The sequence below is a fragment of the Zea mays genome, chromosome 2 (genome assembly GCF_902167145.1).
Source record: "Zea mays cultivar B73 chromosome 2, Zm-B73-REFERENCE-NAM-5.0, whole genome shotgun sequence".
In the NCBI taxonomy this organism is placed as follows: Eukaryota; Viridiplantae; Streptophyta; class Magnoliopsida; order Poales; family Poaceae; genus Zea; species Zea mays.
Window position 1 is genome coordinate 37,804,604 of NC_050097.1, and position 24,733 is coordinate 37,829,336.

General features: G+C 59.4%; 1 protein-coding gene across 2 annotated transcripts; it reads left to right on the forward strand.

Annotated features, from left to right (window-relative positions):
* Positions 1-22,138: 22,138 nt before the first annotated feature.
* On the forward strand, positions 22,139-24,663 carry LOC542252 (malate synthase 1). Of its 2 annotated transcripts, XM_008670416.4 has the most exons (5): positions 22,139-22,657; positions 22,779-23,104; positions 23,262-23,592; positions 23,670-24,306; positions 24,396-24,663. In XM_008670416.4, the coding sequence occupies exons 1-5, from the start codon at positions 22,295-22,297 to the stop codon at positions 24,428-24,430; spliced, it is 1,692 nt and encodes a 563-aa protein (XP_008668638.1). In that variant the 5' UTR covers positions 22,139-22,294; the 3' UTR covers positions 24,431-24,663.
* The last annotated feature ends 70 nt before the right edge of the window (positions 24,664-24,733 follow it).

Below are 24,733 nucleotides of genomic sequence, written 5' to 3' on the forward strand. Positions count from 1 at the left end.
CTTGTACTGCATCGAGTAAGAAGTGAAATGTGGTTACATGAGATAACTTGTTGATTGAACTAATTGATTGTTACCATGTATGCTTAGAAGGAGCAAATCTAGCTAAGTTAATGATGATAGAATTGGAAATCTAAAATTTGCTTTTAGAAACAGCTAGTGCTTTTGGCAAACCAAACCCCTCAGCCAAACAGCTGCATAGTCTAGAGGTAGAGGAGTAGACTCCTCACACCGGTTAAGTCTAGCTGAGTATTAGTATACTCAGCCTTGCTTGTGGCACCATTTTTGCAGGTACCATTCAGGAAATGGTTGATAGTGTGACTTGGCCTACCACCCTGCCACCGGGTTGGACGGTCGAGTGGGATGTTGCTCCGACAGGAGAGGGGCATGAGGAGTAGTGGGCTAGGCCTGGCCCATTTCCTCATTACCGACGACATCGATTATCCGCTGCATTCTATTTTGTGAACTCTTATTTGCTACTGAAAAACTCCGATTTATGTAATAACTCAGTACTTAATTTGAGGTTTCCTGTTTTATTGTATTTCTTCTGTGACTCACCTTCGAGTGAGATTGTGGAATTTGATCCTGGTTAAGTGGCTCTATCAGACTAGATCTGAAGGACTGACGGGTTATTCCGATTTAAGTGTGTTACGGCCCCTGAGGCGTGACTTAGGCACTTAAGCTGGAATAATTCGGGTGGTTCTACCACACCATCGACGAACGCAAAGGGCAAGCAGCGACCTGAAATGCATGTTGCAACCAGGCGCCCAGACGCTACTAACGGTTCGTGCATAGTAGGGAACCCAGGGTCGGGACCTAGCCCTATGGCGAGTACTAAACCAAGAAGGGTCCCGTAAACTCTCCCCCAGCTGGGAAGGACCCTTCGAGGTGACGGAAATGTGCCGACCTGGGGGTAGCCACCTTGCTACAGCTAGAGTACCTCTCCCTAACCCCTGGAGCATCTCTGTAAGTTCTATCCATAGGAGCAAGTCTGAGGGGTTGAGTTTTGCTCCCTTTTGTAACTAGGTTGTGCATACGTGTACGCCAGTCCGGCAAGGTCCGTCCTCATAAGCCCGGCCTGTTGGCCTGCACCCATGCATGTCGAGTTATAAAGAGAAGATTTACCCCCTCAGATGTGCTTCTATGACAGTTTTATCCTCCTGCCTCCATGGTTTTATCCTGCAGTTTCCGGATATTATTTTTTACCTAACCCACCCGTACAGTTCCCATCTGTCTTGGCATGATGACATCCAAATTGAGTAGTCAAGCCTGTAGTTTAGGACCCCTCTGCGAAAGCGGGAGGGTTCGGCAGCCTGGGGGCCGACTCTGGAGAACGGGAGCTCGTTCCATGGAGTGGTCCGGAGCTGCGTAGCCCCGGTTCCGTACCCTAGGCCTATACACTCCACCACTCTGTGATGGGTACCCTAGAATTTGGAGCTATACTCCTGTGGGTTCGGTAACCTAGGGTCCGGTTCTAGAGAATGGACGCTTGTCTCCTGGGGTGGTACGGAGCCGTGTAGCCGCTTAGCCTGGTCCCGTACCGTAAGCCTGCACACTCCACCACTCTGCGACGGGTGTCCTAGTACCTAGAACCGTGGTCCAGGGGGTCCGGACACACAACTTGGCTTCCTAGACTAAATCCTGCAGGTCCCATGCCTGTATCAAAGGTTGGCTAGTATCAGGCGATGGGCCCTATGGGTGTGCTACTAACGCTCCCTAGCCGAAGCTATGTTCAGGCCCAGGCCCCAGTCGAGGTAGCCTCCTGGGGGTCGTTGCCAACTCTTTTAGGTATGCTGGTATCCAGCCTCGACACGTCGAGCCTACATCCCAGGGGGGCCAGGTACCAAGGAGGAGTCGGCAGCACCACACACAACAGGGGCAAATAGTATGCAGATAAGTGCTAATACTGCTTGATAAGTAGTACTCAAAAGTACCTTACAAAAACAAAGTTATTACATCCGCCTTCAAGCGGAGCCCTAGCCTTATGCCTACAGGTATGACCTACTCGACATCAGTAGGGTCACGCTGGAAGTGTGCGGCCGCCATCTCCACGGCGTACGACGTCTTGTACGACCTCCTGGGTGGCGTCTCCAGCAGCCGGGCCAGCGGTCACCATTGGAGGCGGCACCGAAGCCATCAAAGCCGGCCGCAGCACGGCTCGCTTCCCACCCCAAAGAGTTGGGGGCGCGAGGGATGGAGCCACAGCTCAGCCCGCTGTCCACCTTCGCAAGGCTAGTGAACATCCTTCCCTCCGAATGCTGGAGGAAGAAGCGGGAAGAAGTGTCGCCCCCACGGACACCTTGCAGAGGTAGGAGATGATGGCCACCTGAAGGATGAAGTAGGGCATGAAGTGCTAAGGTTGGAGGCTGTCGGGGACCATAATTAGGGGTACCCTCAAGACTCCTAAATCTCAGCTGGTAACCCCCATCAGCACAAAGCTGCAAAGGCCTGATGGGTGCGATTAAGTCAAGGATCGGTCCATTTGAGGGACGCGATCACGCCTCGCCCGAGCCTAGCCTCGGGCAAGGGCAGCCGACCCCGGAGGATTTACGTCTCGCCCAAGGACCCCCTCCAGCGACGGACACACCTTCGGCTCGCCCGAGGCCCAGTCTTCGCCAAGAAGCAACCTTGGCCAAGTCGCCACGCCAACCGACCGAATCGCAGGGGCATTTAATGCAAAGGTGGACTGACACCTTTATCCTGATGCGCGCCCTCCAGTCGACAGAGCCGAACTGACCGTAGTCACTTCGCCGCTCCACTGACCGGCCTGACAAGAGGACAGCGTCGCCTGCGCCGCTCTGACTGCTGTGCCACTCGACAGAGTAAGGCTGACAGCAGCCAAGTCCGGCCTCAGGCACCATAGGAAACTCCGCTTCGCCTGACCCCAGGGCTCGGACTCGGGCTCAGCCCCGGAAGACGATGAACTCCGCTTTGCCCGACCCCAGGGCTCGGACTCGGGCTCAGCCCCGGAAGACGACGAACTCCGCATCGCCCGACCCCAGGGCTCGGACTCGGGCTCAGCCCCGGAAGACGACGAACTCCGCATCGCCCGACCCCAGGGCTCGGACTCGGGCTCCGCCCCAGAAGACGACGAACTCCGCATCGCCCGACCCCAGGGCTCGGACTCGGGCTCAGCCCCGGAAGACGACGAACTCCGCATCGCCTGACCCCAGGGCTCGGACTCGGGCTCAGCCCCGGAGGACGACGAACTCTGCTTCGCCCGACCCCAGGGCTCGGACTCAGCCCTGGCCTCAGGCGACGGTCTCCGCCTCGCCCGACCCAGGGGCTCGGACTCGACCTCGGCCTTGGAAGACAGACTCGACCTCGACCTCGGAGGAGCCTCCACCTCGCCCAACCCAGGGCTCGGACCGACCACGTCACAGGAGGCGCCATCATTAACCTACCCCAAGCTGACTCAGTCTACGGGGAACAAGACCGGCGTCCCATCTGGCTCACTCCGCTAAACAAGTAATGATGGCGCCACGCATGCCCTATGACGACGGCGGCTCTCAGCCCCCTTACGGAAGCAAGAGGACGTCAGCAAAGACCCGACAGCCCCGACAGCTGTCCTTCCGCCAGGCTCCAGCGCTCCTCCGACGGCCACGACACCACACGAACCGGGTGCCAAAACCTCTCCGGCTGCCACGATGGCATGTACTTAGGGCACTAGCTCTCCTCCGCTAGACACGTTAGCACACTGCTACACCCCCCATTGTACACCTGGATCCTTTCCTTACGCCTATAAAAGGAAGGTCCAGGGCCCTCTTACAGAGGGTTGGCCGCGCGGAGAAGGACGGGATGGCGCTCGCTCCCTCCCGTGTGGACGCTTGTAACCCCCTACTGCAAACGCACCCGACCTAGGCGCGGGACAAACACGAAGGTCGCAGGTTTCACCTCTCATGCCTGTCTCCCTCCGGCTTCTTCCCCCCTTCGCGCTCCGTCTCGCGCCGATCCATCTGGGCTGGGGCACGCGCGCGACAATTTACTCGTCGGTCCAGGGACCCCTCGGGTTCGAAACGCCGACAGTTGGCGCGCTAGGTAGGGGCCTGCTGCATGTTGACGAACAGCTTCCCGTCAAGCTCTAGATGGGCAGTCTCCAGCAACCTTTCCAGCCCAGGACGGTGCTCCATTTCGGGAGTCTTGTGTTCATGTCCCTCGATGGCAGCTACGACATGATACTTTTTCCCCCGCCGCGCGACAGCGACAATGGCGGCCGACAACCCGCCGCCGGCGGCGGAATCGACGACGTCTTCCCCACGTGGTGGAAGAACAACATTCGGGCTTGTCCCGTCCCCTCCCCCACCGACGGAGGAGGAGGCGGGGCAACCAAGGCCAAGCAGGAGGCGGCACCTCGTCGGCTGTCGAGCGAGTCGACGACGCCGGCGCCCCAATGGGGGGCACGTCGGGCATCGACCTCGCGTCTGAGACGAAGACAAGCGCCGTCTCCCCGCAACACGCCAACCCCAAGCAAACGGACGACGCCAGCACGCTCACGAAGGACTTGTTGGGCGTCACCTTCGTACCTGAGACGACGGTGCAGTCTGCTCCAGACGTGACTTCGTCACCGCCCATCGACCAAGAGGTACCGACCGATTCCCATCTCGTGCCTTTTGGATTCGGCCTCGACCCACCAAGCGACTTCGCTTTGGTGGACGCTCTCATAGAGGCGAGTCCAAACCCTCTGGGGTATCGTATGCGGTCACCCTGGGACCGGCTGACGGCCGTCTCGACCTACGGGCCCTCGGGGTCCGAGGAAGATGACGAGCCCGACTTCTGTTGGGATTTCTCCGGACTTGGTAACCCTAGTGCCATGCGGGACTTCGTGACCGCATGCGACTACTGCCTTTCTGACTGTTCCGACGGTAGCCGCAGCCTCGGCGACGAGGACTACGGCCCAAGTCGTGAATGTTTCCACGTCGATCTAGGGGGGTCCCGGCGAAGGCAACCATCTTGGTATGCCGGAGAACGGCGATCCCCCTAGGCCTATGCCTCGCGTTGACATCCTTCGGGAGCTAGCTGTGGTCCCCGTCCCGGCGGGGGGTCATGACCCACAGCTCGAGCAAATCCGCGAGATGCAGGCCAGGCTCAACGAGGGAGCCGGAACACTTGAGCCGATCCGCCGGGACATCAGGCAGGAATGGGCGGGCCAACCTCCGGCCGGAGAAGTGCGTCATCTCCCCCAGGGCTTCCAGCACCGCATCGCCGACGATGTCAGGGTAAGGCCGCCACCGACTTCCAGTGGAGTCGGCCAGAACCTGGCTGCAGCGGCAATACTTCTCCGCGCGATGCCGGAGCCATCTACCACCGAGGGGCGGTATATCTAGGGAGAGCTCAAGAATCTCCTGGAGGACGCTGCGGTCCGACGGGCCGAAAGCTCCGCCTCCCGAAGGCAGGGGTACCCCTCGGAACATCGCGTCTCGACTTCCCGATTCATGCGGGAAGCCTCGGTCCACACCGGGCGCACGCGCAACACAGCGCCTGCGGCCCCGGGTCGCCTCGGCAACGAGCACCATCACCGCAACCGTCGGGCCCACCTCGACGAGAGGGTGCGCCGAGGCTACCACCCCAGGCGTGGGGGACGCTACGACAGCGGGGAGGATCGGAGTCCCTCGCCCGAACCACCCGGTCCGCAGGCTTTCAGCCGTGCCATACGACGGGCGTCGTTCCCGATCCGGTTCCGAACCCCGACTACTATCACAAAGTACTCGGGGGAGACGAGACCGGAACTGTGGCTCGCGGACTATCGGCTGGCCTGCCACCTGGGTGGAACGGACGATGATAACCTCATCATCCGCAACCTCCCCCTGTTCCTCTCTAATACCGCTCGAGCCTGGCTGGAGCACCTGTCTCCGGGGCAGATCTCCAACTGGTACGACCTGGTCCAAGCCTTCGCCGGCAATTTCCAGGGCACGTACGTGCGCCCTGGAAACTCTTGGGATCTCTGAAGCTGCCGCCAGCAGCCGGGAGAGTCTCTCCGGGTCTACATCCGGCGATGCTCGAAGCAGCGCACCGAGCTGCCCAACATCACCGATTCGGGGTGTCATCGGCGCGTTCCTCGCCGGCACCACCTGCCGCGACCTGGTGAGCAAGCTGGGTCGCAAGACCCCCACCAGGGCGAGCGAGCTGATGGACATCGCCACCAAGTTCGCCTCTGGCCAGGAGGCGGTTGAGGCCATCTTCCGGAAGGACAAGCAGCCCCAGGGCTGCCCACCGGAAGATGTCCCCGAGGCGTCAACTCAGCGCGGCACCAAGAAGAAAGGCAAGAAGAAGTCGCAAGCGAAACGAGACGCCGCCGACGCGAACCTTGTCGCCGCCGCCGAGTACAAGAACCCTCGGAAACCTCCCGGAGGTGCCAACCTCTTCGACAAGATGCTCAAGAAGTCGTGCCCCTATCATCAGGGGCCCGTCAAGCACACCCTTGAGGAGTGCGCCATGCTTCGGCGCCACTTTCACAAGGCCGGGCCACCCGCGGAGGGTGGCAGGGCTCGCGACGACGATAAGAAGGAAGATCACAAGGCAGGAGAGTTCCCCGAGGTCCACGACTGCTACATGATCTACGGTGGGTGAGTGGCGAACGCCTCGGCTCGGCACCGCAAGCAAGAGCGTCGGGAGGTCTGCTCGGTAAAGGTGGCGGTGCCAGTCTACCTGGACTGGTCCGACAAACCCATCACCTTCGACCAGGGCGACCATCCCGACCGCGTGCCGAGCCCGGGGAAATACCCGCTCGTTGTCGACCCCGTCATCGGCAACGTCAGGCTCACCAAGGTCCTCGTGGACGGAGGCAGCGGCCTCAACATCATCTACGCCGAGACCCTCGGGCTCCTGCGTATCGATCTGTCCTCGGTCCGGACGGGCGCTGCGCCTTTTCACGGGATCATCCCTGGGAAGCGCGTCCAACCCCTCGGACAACTCGATCTACCCGTCTGCTTCGGGACACCCTCCAACTTCCGAAGGGAGACCCTCACGTTCGAAGTGGTCGGGTTTCGAGGAACCTACCACGCAGTGCTGGGGAGGCCATGCTACACCAAGTTCATAGTCGTCCCCAACTACACCTACCTCAAGCTCAAGATGTCGGGCCCCAACGGGGTCATCACCGTCGGCCCCACGTACCGACACGCGTACGAATGCGACGTGGAGTGCGTGGAGTACGCCGAGGCCCTCATCGCCGACCTAGAGAGCCTCTCTAAGGAGGCGCCAGACGTGAAGCGCCACGCCGACAACTTCGAGCCAGTGGAGACGGTTAAATCCGTCCCTCTCGACCCCAGCAACGACGCCTCCAAGCAGATCCGGATCGACTCCGAGCTCGATCCCAAATAGGAAGCAGTGCTCGTCGACTTTCTCCGCGCAAACGCCAACATTTTCGCGTGGAGTCCCTCGGACATGCCCGGCATACCGAGGGATGTCGCCGAGCACTCGTTGGATATCCGAGCTAGAGCCCGACCCGTGAAGCAGCCTCTGCGCCGATTCGACGAAGAAAAGCGCAGAGCCATAGGCGGGGAGATCCACAAGCTAATGGCGGCAGGGTTCATCAAAGAGGTATTCCATCCCGAATGGCTTGCCAACCCTGTGCTTGTGAGAAAGAAAGGAGGGAAATGGCGGATGTGTGTAGACTACACTGGTCTAAACAAAGCATGTCCGAAAGTTCCCTACCCTCTGCCTCGCATCGATCAAATCGTGGATTCCACTGCTGGGTGCGAAACCCTGTCTTTCCTCGATGCCTACTCGGGGTATCACCAGATCAGGATGAAAGAGTTCGACCAGCTCGCGACTTCTTTCATCACACCCTTCGGCATGTACTGCTATGTTACCATGCCGTTTGGTTTGAGGAATGCGGGTGCAACGTACCAACGGTGCATGAACCACGTGTTCGGCGAACACATTGGCCGAACGGTAGAGGCCTACGTCGATGACATCGTAGTCAAGACGAGGAAAGCCTCCGACCTCCTTTCCGACCTTGAAGAGACATTCCGATGTCTCAAGGCGAAAGGCGTGAAGCTCAATCCCGAGAAGTGTGTCTTCGGGGTTCCCCGAGGCATGCTCTTGGGGTTCATCGTCTCCGAGCGGGGCATCGAGGCCAACCCGGAGAAGATCGCGGACATCACCAGCATGGGGCCCATCAAGGACTTGAAAGGCGTACAGAGAGTCACGGGATGCCTTGCGGCTCTGAGCCGTTTCATCTCGCGCCTCGGCGAAAGAAGCCTGCCTCTGTATCGCCTCTTAAGGAAGGCCGAGTGCTTCACTTGGACCCCTGAGGCCGAGGAAGCCCTTGGGAACCTAAAGGCGCTCCTCACGAACACGCCCATCTTGGTGCCCCCCGCTGCCGGAGAAGCCCTCTTGGTCTACGTCGCCGCGACCACTCAGGTGGTTAGCGCCGCGATTGTGGTTGAGAGACGAGAAGAGGGGCATGCATTGCCCGTCCAGAGGCCAGTCTACTTCATCAGTGAGGTACTGTCCGAGACCAAGATCCGCTACCCACAAATTCAGAAGCTGCTGTACGCGGTGATCCTAACGCGGCGGAAGTTGCGACACTACTTCGAGTCTCATCTGGTAACTGTGGTGTCATCCTTCCCCCTGGGGGAGATCATCCAGTGCCGAGAGGCCTCGGGTAGAATTGCAAAGTGGGCGGTGGAAATCATGGGCGAGACGATCTCGTTTGCCCCTCGGAAGGCCATCAAGTCCCAGGTCTTGGCGGACTTTGTGGCTGAATGGGTCGACACCCAGCTCCCAACAACTCCGATCCAACCGGAACTCTGGACCATGTTTTTCGACGGGTCGCTGATGAAGACAGGAGCAGGCGCAGGCCTGCTCTTCATCTCGCCCCTCGGGAAGCACCTACGCTACATGCTACGCCTCCACTTCCCGGCGTCCAACAATGTGGCTGAGTACGAGGCTCTGGTCAACGGGTTGCGCATCGCCATCGAGCTAGGGGTCCGACGCCTCGACGCTCGCGGTGACTCGCAGCTCGTCATCGACCAAGTCATGAAGAACTCCCACTGCCGCGACCCGAAGATGGAAGCCTACTGCGATGAGGTTCGGCGCCTGGAAGACAAGTTCTACGGGCTCGAGCTCAACCACGTCGCCCGGCGCTACAACGAGACTGCGGATGAGCTGGCTAAAATAGCTTCGGGGCGAACAACGGTTCCCCCAGACGTCTTCTCCCGAGACCTGCATCAACCCTCCGTCAAGACCGACGACACGCCCGAGCCCGAGAAGGCCTCGGCTCGGCCCGAGGCACCCTCGGCTCGGCCCGAGGCACCCTCGGCTCGGCCCGAGGTACCCTTGGCCCCCGAGGGTGAGGCACTGTGCATCGAGGAGGAGCGGAGCGGGGTCACGCCTAATCGAAACTGGCAGACCCCATACCTGCAATATCTCCACCGAGGAGAGCTACCCCTCGACCGAGCCGAAGCTCGGCAGTTGGCGCGGCGCGCCAAGTCGTTCGTCTTGCTGGGAGACAGGAAGGAGCTCTACCACCGCAGCCCCTCGGGCATCCTCCAGCGATGCATTTCCATCACCGAAGGCCAGGAGCTCCTACAAGAGATACACTTGGGGGCTTGCGGCCATCATGCAGCGCCTCGAGTCCTTGTTGGAAACGCCTTCCGACAAGGTTTCTACTGGCCGACGGCGGTGGCCGACGCCACTAGAATTGTCCGCACCTGCGAAGGGTGTCAGTTCTACGCAAGGCAGACCCACCTGCCCGCTCAGGCTCTGCAGACCATACCCATCACCTGGTCGTTTGCTGTGTGGGGTCTGGACCTAGTCGGCCCCTTGCAGAAGGCACCCGGGGGCTACACGCACCTGATGGTCGCCATCGACAAATTCTCCAAGTGGATCGAGGTCCGACCCCTAAACAGCATCAGGTCCGAACAGGCGGTGGCGTTCTTCACCAACATCATTCATCGCTTTGGGGTCCCGAACTCCATCATCACCGACAACGACACCCAGTTCACCGGCAGAAAGTTCTTGGACTTCTGCGAGGATCACCACATCCGGGTGGACTGGGCCACCGTGGCTCACCCCATGACGAATGGGCAAGTAGAGCGTGCCAACGGCATGATCCTGCAAGGGCTCAAGCCGCAGATCTACAACGACCTCAACAAGTTCGGCAAGCGATGGATGAAGGAGCTCCCCTCTTTGGTCTGGAGTCTGAGGACAACGCCGAGCCGAGCCACGGGCTTCACACCGTTCTTTCTAGTCTATGGGGCCGAGGCCATCCTGCCCACAGACTTAGAATACGGTTCCCCAAGGACGAAGGCCTACGCCGACCGAAGCAATCGAGCTAATCGAGAAGACTCACTGGACCAGCTGGAAGAGGCTCGGGACATGGCCTTACTACACTCGGCGCGGTACCAGCAGTCCCTGCGACGCTACCACGCCCGAGGGGTTCGGTCCCGAGACCTCCAGGTGGGCGACCTGGTGCTTCGGCTGCGACAAGACGCCCGAGGGCGGCACAAGCTCACGCCTCCCTGGGAAGGGCCGTTCGTCGTCGCCAAGGTTCTAAAGCCCAGAACGTACAAGTTGGCCAACAGTCAAGGCGAGGTCTACAGCAACGCTTGGAACATCCGACAGCTACGTCGCTTCTACCCTTAAGATGCTTTCAAGTTATTCGTACACCTCATTAACACACAAAGTCTAGTCATCAAGGAAGGGTCAGCCTTGCCTCGGCAAAGCCCGACCCTCCCTCGGGGGCTAAAAGGGGGGAACCCCCTCTGCGTAGAAATTTTCCTCGAAAAAAAGCCTTCCATCAAAAGGGCTTTTGCGTTCCCCGTCTATATCAGTAGCAGGACCCCAAGAAGCGAACGAGGGCGCATGTAAGTGGCAAGGCTGACTGAGCCGAGGGACTCCTACACCTCTGGGATATGGATACCTCACTCGTCACCTACCACGAAAAATAACTCCTACTTGGGCAAGCCACCCTGCTACTGACGAACGGGGCCGGATACGCAAAATGGAAGGAAAAGGAACACGACTTTATACTACGATAAAGTGTTCGGGCCTCAGCGGCCGCAAAAGACACATGTGCATTCAAGGAAAACTGCTCCGGCAGAGTTAGGCGTCGCCCGGAGAAGGAGCCGCGCCCTCGGCTTCGTCCCCGCCTTCGGCAAAGTCCACCCTGGCCTCGGACGACGGCGAAGGCGGGAGGATCTCTGCCTCGAAGGTGGTTGCCAGCACCGCGCTCGGGCCCGCGGCGGCCGCGTCGAGCCTCTGGACTTCAGCCAGGGCGGCTTCATCTTCGTCAGGGAGGCAATACCCCTCGCTGACCCGCTCCAAATCCACGACGTAGTGGGAAGCAAGCACGGCGAAGGCCCGCCTGACGCCGTGATGTAGCGCCTCGCGGAGTCTGCCACGCACATGGTCACCCAAGGCCTGCAGGCGACTTTGAGGGGAGCTTCCCGAGGGGACGTCGCCGAAGCCAAAGACCCGGCAGAAGTCCGAGATGGCCTCAGACATGGCCGCGTGGTCGGCCTCCCTCTGCTCGGCCGCCTGAGCAAGCGCCCTGGTGGACTCATCAAGGGCAGACTCGAGCTCTGCGAACAGCCAAAGCGCAAGGCCTCAAACACAAGACGAGGAAACGGGCCCCGACACCCTCCTTTTAAAGGCGACTCTCCCCACTTGCGTCCTCAGCCATCGCGGGCTGAGTCTTCTCCGACACGCTCCAAGGTCCTCCCCCTACGACATGGGGGCTGGGTCCCACGCGTCATGCAAGCTGGCCCAGGGCGGAAGAAGCCAAACCGCCATGCGCGGTGCATGCAACTGCCCAGCGGTTACAAGCATTCCTCCGTTTTCGCCCAGACCAGCGGGTGAAAGGGCGGACAGCCATGCAGTCGGCATGAAACCGCGCCAAGTGGGCGCACCCCTTCGACTCCAACGCGCCCAGCATGGAGGCCCAGGCCCACACGTCATGCAACCGGCGCGCCAGTTGCTACGTGCGAGCAACTGCACCGCCCCTCGCGCCACTACCGCGCCTCCTCGACTGCGGAACCAGTACCGCGACTCGAGGCAACCCTGCGTATGACCCAACAGTGCCAGCCAGGCGCATCGGTCACGGGCCAGTCAGCCGCGGGAGAAGGCGCGACGGTCGATGCGGCCAAAAATGGGCCGGCAGTAATGGCGGTGGCAGGCGGGCAGAAGCAGCGGTCACGTCGTCAGCCAAGCTCACGTCCCCTCGTGGGACAGCGAGAGAACCCTCTCCCACGGCGTGAAGACGACGCGCCCGTGTTCCGTTCCTCGAACGGCCCGCACACGCGCAACGGCTGCCCCGCGAACCACTCGCCCCGTCGTATTAACTCCGCGGCGGGACAGGCGGCACCCTTGGCAGGAGAAGCGGGCGACGCTTCGCCTTCGCCATAATGACCGTGTCAAAAAAGGTGCGCCACGTCATCTCGATTTCGTATTCTTTCCCTTTTCCTCTTTCTCTCTCTTACAACAGGGACCGGGAAAGAGGGATACCCCGAAAGGGATCCTTCTCCGCGAAGGAAACGGGCTCCGCGCCCACTACTGATCAGAGGTTCGAAGGCTGGCCCCTCGGAGGGGTTCAACAGCCGCCTTAGAGCGCTCGGGCTTCGCGCCCACTACTGGTCAGAGGTTCGAGGGCCGGCCCCTCGGAAGGGTTCAACGGCCGCCTCAGGCCACTCGGGCTCCGCGCCCACTACTGATCAGGGGTTCGTAGGCTGGCCCACGAAGGGTTCACAGCCGCCTCAGACACAGAGCGAGGGATGACCCTAGGTACGTTCGATACATAACCAAGGCTCGGGCTACTCTCCCGAGGTACCCTAGGACATTTCCGAGACCAGCGGGAATGATCTTGTAACGGAATCCCATCAGAGGGAGGCATCGAGCCCTCGGACCCCGTCAAAAAGGGACCGGGTCCGGCAGATCACCCGCAGGTACTTTTGGAGCGTGCCTCCGGGCCTCTAGCCGACCCCTAACAAATGGGGCACGGATTACCCATCAGCAGCTCACTGGAGACACCATGTTCGGCGCCCTCCAAGGGCAACATGGCGCTTCCCCCCCCCCCCCCCTCGTCCTTGCGGAAAGGCGACGCAGGGGCGTATGTAAAAAAGTCGAGTCTATTCTTGACCGTCCTCTCGCCCTGTGCGGAGGCTCGGGGGCTGCTCTCGCAAACCCGGCCCCGGCCAAACCATTGACAGCGTCAACATACCAGCCCGAGAACTTGGGACTCGACCGTGCACCCGGGCTACGGCCAGCACGCATGAGGGAACAACCAGACCGGCCGAAGCATTGCGAAATGCATTAAGACCTCGAAGGAGTCAAACCACTCCTCCGAGGCCTCGGGGGCTACACCCGGCGGGTGCGCTCGCGCGCACCCACCGGAACAAAACGCAACCGAGAAAGGCTGGTCCCCTTGCAAAAAAGTGCGACAAAAGCCTCCAAGCGAGTATTAACACTCCCTTCGAGGCTCGGGGGCTACTGTCGGGGACCATAATTAGGGGTACCGTCAAGACTCCTAAATCTCAGCTGGTAACCCCCATTAGCACAAAGCTGCAAAGGCCTGATGGGTGCGATTAAGTCAAGGATCGGTCCATTCGAGGGACGCGATCACGCCTCGCCCGAGCCCAGCCTCGGGCAAGGGCAGCCGACCCCGGAGGATTTACGTCTCGCCCAAGGACCCCCTCCAGCGACGGACACACCTTCGGCTCGCCCGAGGCCCAGTCTTCGCCAAGAAGCAACCTTGGCCAAGTCGCCACGCCAACCGACCGAATCGCAGGGGCATTTAATGCAAAGGTGGCCTGACACCTTTATACTGACGCGCGCCCTCCAGTCGACAGAGCCGAAGTGACCGTAGTCACTTAGCCGCTCCACTGACCGGCCTGACAAGAGGACAGCGCCGCCTGCGCCGCTCTGACTGTTGTGCCACTCGACAGAGTAAGGCTGACAGCAGCCAAGTCCGACCTCAGGCGCCATAGGAAACTCTGCTTCGCCCGACCCCAGGGCTCGGACTCGGGCTCAGCCCCAGAAGACGACGAACTCCGCTTCGCCCGACCCCAGGGCTCGGACTCGGGCTCAGCCCCGGAAGACGACGAACTCCGCATCGCCCGACCCCAGGGCTCGGACTCGGGCTCCGCCCCGGAAGATGACGAACTCCGCATCGCCCGACCCCAGGGCTCGGAGTCGGGCCCAGCCCCAGAAGACGACGAACTCCGCATCGCCCGACCCCAGGGCTCGGAGTCGGGCTCAGCCCCGGAGGACGACGAACTCCGCTTCGCCCGACCCCAGGGCTCGGACTCAGCCCTGGCCTCAGCCGACGGTCTCCGCCTCGCCCGACCCAGGGGCTCGGACTCGACCTCGGCCTTGGAAGACAGACTCGACCTCGACCTCGGAGGAGCCTCCACCTCGCCCAACCCAGGGCTCGGACCGACCACGTCACAGGAGGCGCCATCATTAACCTACCCCAAGCTGACTCAGTCTACGGGGAACAAGACCGGCGTCCCATCTGGCTCGCTCCGCTAAACAAGTAATGATGGCGCCCCGCATGCCCTATGACGACGGTGGCTCTCAGCCCCCTTACGGAAGCAAGAGGACGTCAGCAAAGACCCGACAGCCCCGACAGTTGTCCTTTCGCCAGGCTCCAGCGCTCCTCTGACGGCCATGACACCACACGAACCGGGTGTCAAAACCTCTCCGGCTGCCACGATGGCATGTACTTAGGGCACTAGCTCTCCTCTGCTAGACACGTTAGCACACTGCTACACCCCCCATTGTACACCTGGATCCTTTCCTTACGCCTATAAAAGGAAGGTCCAGGGCCCTCTTATAGAGGGTTGGCCGCGCGGAGAAGGACGGGACGACGCTCGCGTAGGGCCGCTCGCTCCCTCCCGTGTGGACGCTTGTAACCCCCTACTGCAAGCGCACCCGACCTAGGCGCGGGACAAACACGAAGGTCGTGGGTTTCACCTCTCACGCCTGTCTCCCTCCGGCTTCTTCCCCCCTTCGCGCTCCGTCTCGCGCCGACCCATCTGGGCTGGGGCACGCGGCGACAATTTACTCGTCGGTCCAGGGACCCCCCGGGTTCGAAACGCCGACAGAGGCCGAGCTCCTTCAGCAGCAGCACGAAGAAAGACGAGATCGGTAGCGCCAACCTACTAGGGAGGTTGGAGATGAAGAACACAAACTCTCCGGCGACGAGATCCACGTGAGGGGAGGCACCGACACGGATCTTTCCGGCGAATGCTGGCACACCCCATCCGAGCAGGTTGCGCACCAAGTTGAGTGCCACCTCGGGCTAGAAGCGCTCGGGAGGGTCTAGCAAAGCCATGGGGGCTACGACGGCAGAAGAGCGCAGAGAACTCGAGGGCGAAAGGGCGCTGCGAGTGATGAGAATGGCTACCATGCTCGGGAGAGTCCCTTTTTAAAGAAAGATTCCCCCATTGACGTCCCGAGACGCCGCAGAAGATCTCACCCGACGCGTGCCAGGGTGACCCAGCCTCTAGCGCGGGGGCCCGGGCCCATGAGTCATGCTCTTTGGGTGTCGGCCTCCGTGTGCGGGGAAGGCGTACCACCACGTGAAAAGCACACCACCGCCTGTGGTAGTGCGCCACTTCATCTCCACCGAAAGCAGCGGACTAGCCTCTAGCACGGGGGCCCGGGGCCACGAGTCATACTCCTTGGGCGTCGGCCTCCTTGTGCGGAGAAGGCGAACCACCGCGTGAGGAGCACTCCACCGCCTGCGGTAGTGCGCCTCTTCACCTCCGCCAAAAGCAGCGGACCAGCCTCTGGCACGGGGGCCTGGGCCCACGAGTCATACTCCTTGGGCATCGGCCTCCGTGTGCGGAGAAGGCAAACCGCCGCGTGAGGAGCACGCCACCGCCTGCAGTAGTGCGCCTCTTCACCTCCGCCGAAACCAACAGCCCAGTCTCTGACGTGGGGGCCCAAGCCCACGAGTCATCCTCCTTGGGCGCCGGTTCATGGGTGCAGAGAAGTCGAACTGCTGCTCGCGCCAGTACCATGCCTCCTCGGGGCCGCCACAGAAGACAGAGAAGGTGAATTTTCAAAAACAATGCAGCGGTATCGAGGCACCCCATGTGTGGCATAGCAAAGCCATCAAATGCGGAGACCACGGGTCAGTCAGCCGCGGGGACAGGCGTGGCAGTCGGTGTGACCGAAGATGGACTGGCAGTAATTACATCAGCAAGCGCAAAGAGGCAGCGTGCCAATCGCCAATCGAGCTTTGGCCCCACCTGCAGGCTCATTTCCTCCCCTGAGGCGGGCCCGGGGGCCACTGTCGGTACCCAGAATCAGGGGTACCCCTTACTACAGTATGAAGGCACGGTGTCCATGCGGCTATCTTTAGTCGCGCGGCAAACAGCGCCCAACCCCACCACGTGGGCGGCTCTGGGGCCGCCACGTGGCCAGAGGAGACAATCTACTCTAAGGTGACGACGGTGGGTCTGGACCCCTATGGGAAGTGTCGGACCCCTAGATACACAAACCAGACCCCGGGGACAGGTCCCGGACCCCTCAGGAGGGGTCCGGGCTACTCACAGTAGGGTCCCGGGACTCCAAGGAAAAAAAATACCCAGGCCTTAATCAAGGCCAGGCGGGGGTACGGTGCTGACACGTGTCCGGACCATACCGCGAGCGCTCCCCGCTCAGGCAGAGACCCGATGCTGCCACGTGGCCTACTACCCGTGACGTAAGCCAGCGGGCAGAGCCAGACGTAAGGCCTCTGGGCCGCGCATTTATTGCGGGGGAGGCGCGCCGCCTGTCAATCTAGCAGATGATGTGCTGTCTCGGCATTAAATACGCCCCTATCTACTCCACTGACAAGCGATGTGCTGCATCAGCACTTAATGTGCCCTGTCCACTCTGATAACGGGCGGCGGCCAGGCCATCCTGTAGGCGGCGTGCCCGTCCGCTCGGGTGGCAGGCAGTACGCCCACGCTGCAGCATACACTGTGCTCATCATCACTCGTACGTCGCCAGGGAAGCTTCCGCTGCACGCCAATACTACGCAAGCCGCGGATATCAGGATGCAAGGAGATTGCCCTGGCGACTAGCATTAGTTGCTCCAAGTATTACATCCGTTATGTTCCTAGGCCCGCATGTCGGGGCTCAGCACCCTTGTACGTGCCCCCCTTCAACTATAAAAGGGGAGGCACGCAACGTTACAACTCAAGTTCACTGAAGCTCACTTAGACTCAGACACACTTAGACCCAGCTCAGGCTCACAAGTTCATACAAGCTCTCAAGCTCAATACATCACACAGTGGAGTAGGGTATTTACGCTCCGGCGGCCCGAACCACTCTAAACCCTTGTGTGTTCTTGTGTTCGTTCATCACTTAGCAGACAGGCAAAACGCTTAGGCCCCTCCTCATCTTAGGATTTAGGGTGGGTGTATTCCGCCATCCGGTCGGAGATTTCCTCTCCGACAGGGTAGAACAGGCCGAGGAGGAGAGTGCGACGAGATGGGGGAGGGGAGGACTCCAAATTAGGTCACGCGATTCCGCACGCACCGACGATGCTGATCCACCTGTAGAACACGTGGGAGGATCTGCGAAGCTAGATCCATGAACCTGGGCCACCTGCATAGCATCGGATGCAAAAACAACCCAAGGGGACCACAAGGATCTCCACCCCCGTAGCCCATCCCTGCCATGGTTCCGTCACAGCAGCTACATCCTCCACCCCACACCAAAACCAAGTCCACCGCAAAGACGACCCTACGACATAAAACGACAGGAAGGAAGCAAACGTGGCCTATGAAACCAATAACGAACGGGGAAAACGGGGGTGGGAGGGGGATACCTGCAAGCGTGAGGAAGAAGATCCCCCATCCTATATTCTTACACATGAACATGATAGTCATGCGACCCTTGATATGCGCTACCCAGTTATCGCTGAATTGCACGGTGTCAACACTTGTTGGTTGATATGTTTTTAGATGTATGCTGAGTGCTTATATTGATCATATTTATGTATAAAAATAATTGAAAGTACCTCTATTTTAAATTTTATCCGGGCTCCCTTCTGAGGATTTCCTCACGATCCAACCCGAGACCACTATCCCTTGCTTGTAGGAGGGTGACGATTCACCCACTGCCATCCTCCGTGGAAGCTAGCACGAAAGGCAGAAGGGGTAAAACAGACCGAGGAGGAGAGTGCGACGAGATGGGGGAGGGAAGGACTCCAAATTAGGTCACGCGATTCCGCACGCACCGACGATGCTGATCCACCTGTAGAACACGTGGGAGGATCTGCGAAGCCGGATCCATGAACCTGGGCCACCTGCATAGCACCAGATGCAAAAACAACCAAAGGGAACCCCAAAGATCCCCACCCCTGCCATGGTTCCGTCACAGCAACTACATCCTCCACCCCACACCAAAACCAAGTCCACCGCAAAGACGGCCCTACGACAAAAAAAAACAGCGGGAAGGAAGCGAACCTAGTCTGGGAAACCAATACCGAACGGGGAAAAAAGGAGGTGGGAAGGGGATACCAGCAAGCGTGAATATCCCTCATCCTCTATTCTTACACTTGAACACGATAGTCCTGCAACCTTTGATATGCGCTATCGCTGAATTGCACGGTGCCAACCTTTGTTGGTTGATATGTTTTTAGATATATATTAAATGCTTATATGGATAATATTTATGTATAAAAATGATTGGAAAGGCCTCTATTTTGATTAAATTTTGTTCGGGGCTTCTAAAATCTCCACTGGTCCCGGCCGTCCCGCTCCCGTCGGCCACGCCGCATAGGCAGCGAGTGAGCAACCCGGAGCGGTGGACTTGCACCACGACGCCACGGCTCTCCAGCGGTGCCATACGTACGGGGCATGCGGGTGAGCGGATCGGATAAGAACAGGAGCAGAAGCGGCCAAGTGCAGCTGGTACAAGTTGAGCCAACACTCCTGCTCGCGGTGCGCCGGAGTGACAAGCTACGCCTACACACCTATGCTTATCCCGCATACCCTGATGCATGCATGAGAGGCCGCCGGGGCCTTATCGTAACCACCACCACGTCGGTTGCCATGCTTCACCTCCTTTTTCATTGTTTTTTCCCTTTGGAATGGACGCCTAGTCATTCTTCACTGGACGCTTCATTCATTCATGTCATCAGCAATTCGGCCGTACCTACGATCTCTGTCACGCATGATGTCAGGCAGGACTGTTCGGTGTGGGGATTCCTCTCTGGGGACTGTGTCACTACCACGAACCGCCGGGCGCCGCGCCGTACGCGGGGCCAGCGCCGGGGCCGGAATGGGAGTGAACGCCGCCACTGTCACCACGCGAAAGTAGAACACACACTGCGTTTCGGGCGGGCGGGCGGGCAGGCTCTCAGCCTCTCACTATAGATGGCCAACCGGGCCGCACGGCACGGCACTGGCACTAGCACACCCAGGCACGGCACGTCAGGGCACGGCACGGCTAGGCACGGTAGAAGATCCGTGCCGTGCCTGTTAGTGCCAGCGTACTGGGCCCTCGGCCCAGGCACGGCACTACCAGTGCTTAACCGTGTCGTGCCGTGCCAACAGGCACGCCAGCACGCCAGTGCTAGTGCCAGCACGGGCACTACGTGTAGAAATACACACAGCAGCATTCAAACAGCATAAGTGAATAACAGATTTCATAGTTAATAACAGATTGAAACAGCATTCAAACAGCAATCTTAACAAGAAAATGAAGCATAAGTGGAGATGTAGGATAATAAACACCAGACAATGCAACTGTAGAATCATAAAATAGCTCAAGAAATTTAAGTACTTTGTCTCCAATAACCCAATGTTCATCAGTTAAAATAAATTGATCACCTTCAGCCCTAGGATAGTTTGCATGAATGAAAGTAGTGAAAGGTATCCTATGAGGAAACAAATGCTTAAGCATCAGATATGTAGAGTTCTATCTAACCTCCATGTCTAACTGGAATTTTCTAGGCCTAATATTAGTAGCAATGCAATAACTTTTATATGCAGCAATTCTCTGATTAGATGAGTTTAAAAATGATATTGCAGTTCTAAATGTTTCAATCAAGTTCTTAAGAGAATCTAGGGCCTCTTTAACTATCAAATTGATTATATGACATGCACAACGCTGATGCAAGAACATTTTAGAATCTGCCCCATTATCAATACCAAGATATGGTGACATTATAGGTCTAAGCAACCTCATGGCAGCAGCATTAGATGATGCATTGTCTAGGGTAAAAGCAAACACCTTATTAGTCAAGCCATAATCAGCAAGCACACCAGCAACACGATCAGCAATGTTTTGTCCATTGTGTGACACATCAATAAGCACTAAAGCAAGCACCCTTTTCTCTAGTTGCCAATCAGGGTTTATGTAATGGGCAACAACACTAAGGTAGTCCTCTTTGGCATTACCAGACCAAATGTCAGAGGTCAAACACACACAATTAACATTAGAAGAAGAAAGAGTCTCAACAAGCTTAGCCTTTTTATCAGTGAAGTATTTAACCATGTCTCTGGTGGTGGTTTGCCTAGAGACAGGCACAAATTTAGGATTATGAGCAGTTCTAATGTAGTGTTCAAATGCAGCATTTTCACCCAAACTAATAGGAATTTCTAGCCTAGCAAGCAATCGAACCAATTCATTACGTGCAACCATAGGACAGTACTCCCAGTTACGCATACTACCATCAGGATTAAAAGATATCTGAGACTGAGACATGCGGGTTTTCTCGCGCCTCCTGGGACATCTGTCTCTATGTCGGGTCAGGTGGCCAGTGCCACCACTAGAGAGAGCAGAATATTGCTTAGAGCAATGTATACACTTAGCTGCAAACCTAACCTTCTTACCGTTCACGAATTTGAAAAGTTTCTCGAAATCTAACCACACTGCAGAAGTAGAAGGACGACATCGCTTGGCACTGTGTTCGTCCCCTTCACCTTCGTTATCCTGACCACCGACTTGTTCCTCAACGGAGAGGGAGACAGCCAGACAGGAGCTAGGAGAGAGGAGAGGCCGAGTTCCTCAACGGAGTAAGCCAGATCACACCGGAGTAAGCCAGATCACACCGGAGGCCGGAGGGGGAGAGGGAGACCGGATCTGTGTGCCAGTGCCGTGCCGGTCTGCCGGACAGTACCGGAGGGGGAGAAGAAGATAGGAGAGGGACACCAGAGCTAGGAGAGAGGAGAGGGAGACCGGGGCTAGGAGAGAGGAGAGTACCAGTGCCAGTGCCAGTGCCGCCGTACCGGACCCCGGAGTAAGCCGGAGCACCGGGATCTCCGCAGAAGCGCAGATCACACCGGAGGCCGGAGGGGGAGAAGAAGATAGGAGAGGGAGACCGGAGCTAGAAGAGAGGAGAGTACCAGTGCCAGTGCCAGTGCCGCCGTACCGGACCCCGGAGTCCCCAGTCCCGGTTCCTCAACGGAGTAAGCCGGAGCACCGGGATCTCCGCAGAAGCGCAGATCACACCGGAGGCCGGAGGGGGAGAAGAAGACAGGAGAGAGTAGAGAGGAGAGGGAGAACGGAGCACCGGGATCTCCGCACAAGCGCAGATCGCGCCGGTTCTAAAATGCGCGTGTAAACTGTAAACCCTAATAAGCCGGAGCACCAGGATCTCCGCAGATCACACCGGAGGAGGAGAAGAAGACAGCAGATCCGAGCGGGGGTTATGGATCTGAGTTACCCGGTTCACAAATGCGCAGATCCGAGCGGGGGAGAGCCGGAGAGGATCTCCGACGGCGACGAGCGACGATCGATCCGAGCGGAGGCGCCGAGGCGGAGAGCCGAAGACCGCAGACCGGAGGCGGAGATGGAGACCGGAGCGCTTAGCGGAGGCGGAGGGAACGAGGGAGAGGAGAGCTCGCCGGTCGCCGCCGAATCGCCCGCGGCTGAGAGAGAGCGAGTGAGTCAGTGAGCGAGAGCGCGTTAGGGTTTGAGCGAGAGCGAGAGTGAGTGAGGAGTGACGCCCGCGGCCGCGGCTGGGGTGGGTTAGGCGTTAGGGTTTACACGTGACTCGCTCGGGTGGGCCGTGCCGACGCCGTGCCGGCCCAGTTAGCCGTGCCGTGCCTGGGCCGACCCTACGGGCCCAAGTGGTGGCCCAGGCACGGCACTATGTACGGGCCGTGCCCGGCACTGGCACTAAAAGGACCGTGCCGTGCCGTGCCGGTGCCGTGCTTTTTAGTGCCGTGCCCGGGCCGGCCCGTCGTGTTAGTGCCATTTGGCCAACTATACCTCTCACCATATATATCGGCTCCATGGAGACCGACGAAAAACACGCGCACTTCGAGTTGTACAGGAGCTGCACTGCACGCTCCTCAAATTCCCACGCCGCATCGCCACCCAGTGCCCTGCTCACCGCCGAACGGTTTCAATGGCCGCAAGCACAGCGGCGCCATGCTACGACGCGCCCGAGGGCGTGGACGTCCGCGGGCGGTACGACCGGGAGTTCGCGGGCATCCTCACCCGCGACGCGCTGGACTTCGTGGCCGGCCTGCAGCGCGAGTTCCGCGCCGCCGTCCGCTACGCCATGGAGCAGCGGCGGGAGGCCCAGCGCCGGTACGACGCCGGCGAGCTGCCGCGGTTCGACCCGGCCACGACGCTCGTGCGCGAGGGGGACTGGACGTGCGCGCCCGTGCCGCCGGCCGTCGCGGACCGCACCGTGGAGATCACGGGCCCCGCCGAGCCGCGGAAGATGGTCATCAACGCGCTCAACTCCGGCGCCAAGGTCTTCATGGTAAGTAAGCGCGCGCGCAAACGTGGCTGCCGTATTCTCTCTCTCTCTCTCTCTCTCTCTCTCTCTCTCTCTCTTTTTCCCGTTCTGAGCTGAGACCGCGAGAGAGAGAAAAACGTGGCAGGCTGACTTCGAGGACGCGCTGTCGCCGACGTGGGAGAACCTGATGCACGGGCAGGTGAACCTGCGGGACGCCGTGGCTGGCACCATCAGCTTCCGCGACGCGGCGCGCGGGCGGACGTACGAGCTCAACGACCGAACCGCCAAGCTCTTCGTCCGGCCCCGCGGCTGGCACCTCCCCGAGGCGCACATCCTCATCGACGGCGAGCCGGCCATTGGCTGCCTCGTCGACTTCGGCCTCTACTTCTTCCACAACCACGCTGCCTTCCGCGCAGGCCAGGGCGCCGGCTTCGGGCCGTTCTTTTACCTGCCCAAGATGGAGCACTCCAGGTACGTCCGTGCCGTGGCGTGCGTGTGCCTCCGGTGGTGCGTGTACGTGCACGGTGCACCGCACACATGTGCTCAGCGCAGCACTAACGTGACTCACTGAACTCTCAGTCGCTCAATCCTACTATAACGTAACGTACACGTGCGTCGTCTGCTGCAGGGAAGCGAGGATATGGAACGGGGTGTTCCAGAGAGCGGAGAAAGCTGCTGGGATCGAGCTCGGGAGCATCCGGGCAACGGTGCTGGTGGAGACGTTGCCAGCGGTGTTCCAAATGAACGAGATCCTGCACGAGCTGCGCGAGCACTCGGCGGGGCTCAACTGCGGCCGCTGGGACTACATCTTCAGCTACGTCAAGACGTTCCGCGCCCACCCGGACCGCCTCCTCCCCGACCGCGCCCTCGTCGGCATGGCCCAGCACTTCATGCGCTCCTACTCCCACCTCCTCATCCACACCTGCCACCGTCGCGGAGTCCACGCCATGGGCGGCATGGTAAATAAGCTGACCATATATCTCCGCCGCGGCGTCCACGTGACGGTAACTAACCGTTGCAACGAACTCAATCGCAGGCGGCTCAGATCCCGATCAAGGACGATGCGGCGGCGAACGAGGCGGCACTGGAGCTGGTGCGCAAGGACAAGCTGAGGGAGGTGCGCGCGGGCCACGACGGCACGTGGGCGGCGCACCCGGGGCTCATCCCGGCGATACGGGAGGTCTTCGAGGGCCACCTCGGCGGGAGGCCGAACCAGATCGGCGACGCCGCAGGGCACGAGGGTGCCAGCGTCAACGAGGAGGACCTCATCCAGCCGCCGCGGGGCGCGCGCACTGTGGACGGTCTGCGGCTCAACGTCCGCGTGGGCGTGCAGTACCTCGCGGCGTGGCTGGCCGGCTCCGGCTCCGTCCCGCTGTACAACCTGATGGAGGACGCGGCTACGGCGGAGATCAGCCGCGTCCAGAACTGGCAGTGGCTGCGCCACGGAGCGGCGCTGGACGCCGGCGGTGTGGAGGTGCGCGCGACGCCAGAGCTACTCGCACGCGTCGTCGAGGAGGAGATGGCGAGGGTCGAGGCAGAGGTCGGCCCCGACAGGTTCCGAAAGGGGCGGTACGCGGAGGCGGGCAGGATCTTCAGCCGGCAGTGCACCGCGCCGGAGCTGGACGACTTCCTCACGCTGGACGCGTACAACCTCATCGTGGCGCACCATCCAGGTGCGTCACCGTGCAAGCTCTGAATACATGCATGCCTTTTGTGGCAGTGGAGTCAGCTTTCAAAAATAACACATCGCTGTCCAATGCAGCCATCGAAATAAGGACGGATGACCAACAAACATGATAGACATGAACAGCCTTGTAAAGCGCACTGCATATTCTCTGCTCTGGGACTTTTAGTCGTGCTTATGATAGTACAGGGTGGTCTATGTAATAAACTGAGCTTCTGTTGAACTCTCGGGAAGGACAACTGCACAACCCTGTATGAGTGTACCGAGACTATCTTTTCACCCTCAGAACTACCGCTCTACAACGTGTATCTTTCTAATTTTATAAATCAAACTTATTTAACTTTAATCGCGCTTATAGAGAACAATATACTACTGCATCAAATTATATAATATTGGGAAGTGGATACCAAACTTGT

Coding starts and splice junctions, on each gene's coding strand:
- LOC542252 (XM_008670416.4), top strand. CDS start 22,295: ATGGCCGCAAGCACAGCGGCGCCATGCTACGACGCGCCCGAGGGCGTG. Junction 23,105..23,261: donor CCCAAGATGGAGCACTCCAG/GTACGTCCGTGC, acceptor CGTCTGCTGCAG/GGAAGCGAGGATATGGAACG. Junction 24,307..24,395: donor CATCGTGGCGCACCATCCAG/GTGCGTCACCGT, acceptor TGTCCAATGCAG/CCATCGAAATAAGGACGGAT.